The sequence below is a fragment of the Miscanthus floridulus genome, chromosome 16, assembly GCF_019320115.1.
Source record: "Miscanthus floridulus cultivar M001 chromosome 16, ASM1932011v1, whole genome shotgun sequence".
In the NCBI taxonomy this organism is placed as follows: domain Eukaryota; kingdom Viridiplantae; phylum Streptophyta; class Magnoliopsida; order Poales; family Poaceae; genus Miscanthus; species Miscanthus floridulus.
The window spans coordinates 16812785-16818392 of NC_089595.1; the positions used below are offsets into that span (position 1 = coordinate 16812785).

A 5608-nucleotide genomic window follows, 5' to 3' on the forward strand; every position below is an offset into this window, starting at 1 on the left:
GCACGTTGTTGGCTATGGTGCGCAGAAAATCTTCCATGTTCTTCTGAGATTGTTCCGCGTTGCGCTGACTCCCGAGCAGCTGTGCGAAGAAACATCTCGGGGGTAAACGGGGGAGGAGGTGGCAAATGCGGTTCATGGGGAGGCTCATTGTTGTTGCCATGGTTTCCACCACCACCACCACCGGTCCCCGTACCGTTAGCACCGGGCTCAGCGGCTTCATACGTGGTTCGGCGAGTGTTTGTCATCTGCATATTTCAGCAACAAGTAACGATTGAGTGAAGCTGTAATAATTGCGAGTGAAGGAAAACTTATGCCGTACTGAATTTACTGGAGAGAATAAATTCATACAATAAAACAGAGGCACAACAATCGCATTCCAATTAAAACGACAGCACTTAATCGAAATACTTAAACGGCAAACATCGCGTCCATAAAATCACATTGCCAGCATACATACACTGGACTTTTTATGCGTTCAGATATCGCATTTGAAATTCAAGTTCCAACCACATGCCAAGTCTCATACGTTCGAAACAACATACGATGGATTACATGCCAACAAAAGAAAGGTCATCGCGACAGGACCTAGATACTAGCGCAAAGCAACTAGCCTACTCCTCGGGGCCATCGTCGGGATCGGAGACGTCACCATCGCCTCCAGGTGAAACTACAGGCTCATCCTGGTCGTCGTCGTCGATGTCCATGCCAGCGGCATTCGGTGGAGCATATGGGCCAACCCCATTGTAGAGCGCGTGAAACTCCTCGTGCAGGTTGCCGTTGTATTCCTCTAGCTCATCGACTCTCTGCAGCAGAAGGTTTCTTGCGTTCCAGGCTTCATTCCTTTCCTGAACCAACTGTCCAATCATGCGGTCTGCATTGTTGTTGGCTTGAGTCAACGTATGCACTCGCTGCATAGCTCTATCACCTCTCTCAACCGCCTGATCTCGCTGTAAGTTCATATCAGCCAACTGCTCCTGCAAGCTAGCTATGGCTCGTGCCTGTCTCTTCTTCTGCTTCTTCCCTTTGAGCTTATCCTCACTACGCAAGCCAGTCAAAGTCCAGTAGGTACTCTCGAGACCCTCATATGCTCTAATGGCGGCGAACATAGCACTCATCGCCTGGTTGTCGCTAGCCTGTCCTTCAGCTGGACCTCTGACCAATGCACTTCCTTGAGGCTGAACCCAAATGGCATCACGAGGATCATCCCTAGGAAAAGTACCAGCTAGAGCTGCTGCAAGCTCACTAGGAAATCTGCTCATAATGTCCCTGATGACACGGAAGGCTGCTCCCTCTGCACCCTCAGCTGGAGTGCGACCCTCAAACTCCAAATGCCAACCATCCCAATCTGGAGCATCACCGAGAGCAGGAACCGTGATCTCCACCACTGCAAGTCCATCATCTGCCAACTGGCTCTCATTCCAAGAGTACACCGGCTCTTGACCCTCTGGGTACCCCACATCATGGAGCACTCTCCAAAGCAAGGTCGGCATGCCAAACTCGCTCAAGAAGGTGTCCGTGGTGCGGTGCTCCCTCAGGGCCAACGGACGTCGGGGTGCTCTTCCTCCGGTGGACTTACGGGCGGTCTGCTTCGTGCGGGCCATCTGTAGCAAAAGTTCTCTTATTACTTCGGGGAAACATATTTTAGGTGATACACTTTTATCAAAATGAGATAATCAATTTATAAGGGGAGGTATGCATGGGATGAATGAGATGCACAAGTAACATGATGTATGTACGGGTCGTACGTTCTCACAAACTTAGGAAATAAATAATTTCTAACGACTAATTCGGTGGCATACAACGATCTCTCAATACGTAGCTAATACGTTCTACACGATAGCGTTGTTATGTACCTGCAGAAAATTCATTTCAGCCCAATTCCCAATGAATGCATAAAAGCAGTAAAGTTTTATCTACACGCTCTACACGAATCCCCAGATACGTGTACAACGGTAGTAACTACCCGAACCATCGTCCTATTGACGGCATCGCCTCCACCGACGGAAGACCCATACATGAGATACCTTTGTAAAACATGCGTAGAACACGTAATTACTCCAGCATCATATAATCATTCACCCTAGATCGGCGGTGTATCCGATCATGCTCTCACAACTCACACTTACCGAGGCGTAGAGGCAAATGATCCATTCATTACCACTCAAACAAGTGGCACTCATACAATAGCACGCCGTATGAGCGACGAAAGAGAAATATGATGCAAGAACCCCAGTCAGTACTTAATTAAGCCACCTAAAGTCCTTAACTGGGCATAAAGGATATGATCACTGGCACACTTTATAGTTTTAAAATCACGTTTTTCAAATGCCTTTTTGTTTTAAATACACTTGTGAACAGTAACACGCTAAACCATGCTCTGATACCAGCTGTAACAGAACCGACCAATTATACGAAATTAAGTAAGAAAATCATCCGCCAGAGCAGACGATTTAGCAAACTTAAGCCCGTATAACCCGGTAGTCCGTGAAATCACGAAGGATTTCAAACCAACTCATGTCCCAGCCATGATCGTAATAAGTTTAGCGGTCACCAATCACATATTACATAAAAGTTTGCATAACAGATACATCAGAGTTTAAACATAGTTATTACAAAACAAGTTCGAATAAAAGTAGCGGAAGTCATTTGTTTAAAACCACGCACACTCACACGGAGTTCAAATATAGTGCCAGCGAATGATCATCTCCAACAAAAGCATCAGATGAGACGTAAGGAATGACCATGCCCATGGTCCTAAGCATCACCCATCGCAGGATACAGGCAGTTGATACAGTAGCCATAGTACATCTGCCCATCTGCAACAAGTGGGAATAAAACCCTGAGTACGAGAAGGTACTCAGCCAGACTTACCCGACATAACCGAAAATAAATGACACCAAGGATTATGAAGGGCTTTATAGTAGGGTAGCTGACTCATTTGCAAAAAGAAGCATTTTAGCATTTCAAGAACCTTTCTAAAAGCATTATTGCCAAATTAATTATTATTAACCTGTCAACTAGATTTGCACCTATACTAGAGTAAACATGTGATTAAGCAGATAATGATAACCAATGATCATTAAGCAACTTCCATACTGTCATATTCATTATAACTGTCCAAGTGTTCCATAACAATTACTACGATGAAGTAACTCAAGTCAAGTGCTCACTATCCAGGAGCGATGGCGATTCGAATCGATTCCTAACCAGCTGGTGATTTGTTCCTTACACAAATCTCACTCACCCGCTAAAGTGAGATATTGATCACCGAGTCAACTTTCCAGGAATCTCGAGTTTGCCAGGAACCACATGTACCCGGGGGCCGACCGACTGCACTTTGGCCTTATCATCCCGCCCCCGTGTCCTACCACACCTGCTTCCGGCACAGTGCGCTGCGGGCAATCTACTCGGCCCGAAAAATCTCCCAGCTTCGCGGTCGGAAGGTACTTTATCCGGCCAGCTAAATGTAAGGCATGCGTTCAACATGACTCGAGGCCCAACAACGGCCGGTCCTTAATCGACACAGACGGAAAACACTACAGTCCAAAACACTGCAAGTCTCCGTCCGGTCTCAACTTCATTTAACACTTAGTTATACCATGACTTCATAGTCATCCAAGCAGATCCAGGTAACCACCTATAGCTCGCAGGTGACAGGAAATCACCCGACTTCTACCGGTCTAAGCCAGCTAAGCATTGACTCGACTGCGGATACCAGGGTAACAAGGATATAGTATAACAAAGGTAAGCAAGGTATAATGCAGCAACGGTTGCAAACAACTCCTGAACGTAATGCATCAATTAAAGTAAAGCATTTAATTAAATCATTGCAAACCGGGAGAAAAATGCTCCGGGGCTTGCCTCTCTCGAAGGAGCTCGGGCGGTGATCGGGGCACTCCGGAAGTTCCTCAACGTCCTCCTCGTCGGCTTCTGGCACTTCCTGCTGCTGCACCTCGAGCTGCTCCTCGGGCTCCTCGGGTAATGAGGACTGGGTTCTCGGTTTGCGATCCTGTATGATGCAATGCGCGTAAGGGATTATGCAAACGGTGCATCGAAGGAGATGCATGCAATGGATATGTTGAAATGCAAGGTAGTCAACATCATCTAAGAACTATACTACAAGCACATGTCATCTACTGCATTCTCTTCTACTACTAATATGTTAAGTTAACCTATCTTATGAAATGCTTCAAAGATACACCAAAGCTTTACTAATTTCTTAATCACACTTAAAGCAACACTTGCTTAAACCCTAATTAATAATAGGTTTGAATAGCAACCTATATTTCTGATGCTCCTAAAAATCTGAGAAAATTACAGTAGCATACTACTACCCTAAACAGACTACCATAAAAATTTCATGGCATTTGGATAAGTAAACTATCCTACACAAAAATGACAAGCTATAGCATAAAAATGAGCATGAAATTACTTTGTACTATGAAAAGTGTCAAACAACAGAATTAGTATTTTTCCTAGATTCTAAACAGTAAATAATCACTATACAAAAATTACCACCTGCATGTTTTATACAAATTTTGCACTCTAGCAAAAATAACAAAAATCAGCCATTTAAGGTACTTGAACTACACCTCAAAATTTTCCCACAGCACATATATGAAACATATTTTTCCTAGGAAGTACATGACATAATAAGATTAACAAACTTGGAATCATATTTTTCTGAAGACTATAGATTTTTCTACACATTTTTGAAGTTATCAGCAATATTTATGATTAAATAAAATCCTACAGAAAAGTATATCAAAAATGACATGCATTATTTTTCCCAAGTAGATCTGGTGATAAGGAACCTAGAAAAATTTGTTTCAACAAATTTGGAGCAACTTTGAGTATCCAAATATTTTGCAAACCATTTCTGTTTTCAAATAATAATGAATAAATTGAAAACAAATCATTTAAATGCTACTGGGCCGGCCCACGGAAATGAACTGGCCCACGGCCACAGCCGGCCTGCGCGGCCTGAGCGCGAGGGAGGGGGACGGCCCATCAGGGCGTCAGCCCTCGGCCTGGCTCGGCCTGGCCAGCCGAGGCAGAGCGCCTTGCCGGGGCGCGCGCTGGCGCGACGGCGCGGCTCGGCCAGCGGCCGGCGGCCGTCTCCGGCCACGGCAGCGCCAGCGAGCGAGCGCAGGAGACGTGCGAGGAGAAGGCGAGCTCGGTAGGGTAGCTAGGCGAGGCTGGAGGGGAGAAGGAGGACGGATTCCATGGCGGCCGAGCCACAGCGGCGCCATGGCCGTCGGCGGCGAGACGCGGGGAGGCCCGACCTGTGCTCGGAAGGCAGGAGTAAGCTCGAGCGTGACCTCAAGGAAGGCGAGGCGGAGTTGCGGGCGCTACGAATTGGAGAATGGCAGGTGGTGCGGGAGTTTGACGCCGGCGGAGCTCGGCCGCGGCGAGGGCGGAGCTCGGGGCTCTGGAGGAGAAGGAGAGGAAGTGCGGGCGTGAGTGAGCGAGCGCGCGCACCAGCAGGTGAAGGCCGGGCGCGTGGGCGCGGTGCCAGGCCACGGCTGCCGCGGCGTGGCGTCGCCAGCGCAGGGCGGCCACGCGGCGGGCGAGCTCTGCCTCGGTTCGGGACGCGCGGGCGGCGCGT

At 47.5% G+C, this 5608-nt stretch overlaps 1 protein-coding gene across 1 annotated transcript; it reads right to left on the bottom strand.

Annotated features, from left to right (window-relative positions):
* Positions 1-437: 437 nt before the first annotated feature.
* Positions 438-3973, bottom strand: LOC136514496 (uncharacterized). Its single transcript, XM_066508441.1, has 2 exons — positions 3862-3973; positions 438-1601 (listed from the first exon to the last, which is right to left on the bottom strand). Exon 2 carries the CDS (start codon positions 1599-1601, stop codon positions 612-614), a length of 990 nt encoding a protein of 329 aa, XP_066364538.1. The 5' UTR covers positions 3862-3973; the 3' UTR covers positions 438-611.
* Positions 3974-5608: the final 1635 nt, after the last annotated feature.

What these genes read in the sequence shown, in the direction of transcription:
- LOC136514496 (XM_066508441.1), bottom strand. Translation starts at nt 1,601, where the DNA reads ATGGCCCGCACGAAGCAGACCGCCCGTAAGTCCACCGGAGGAAGAGCA.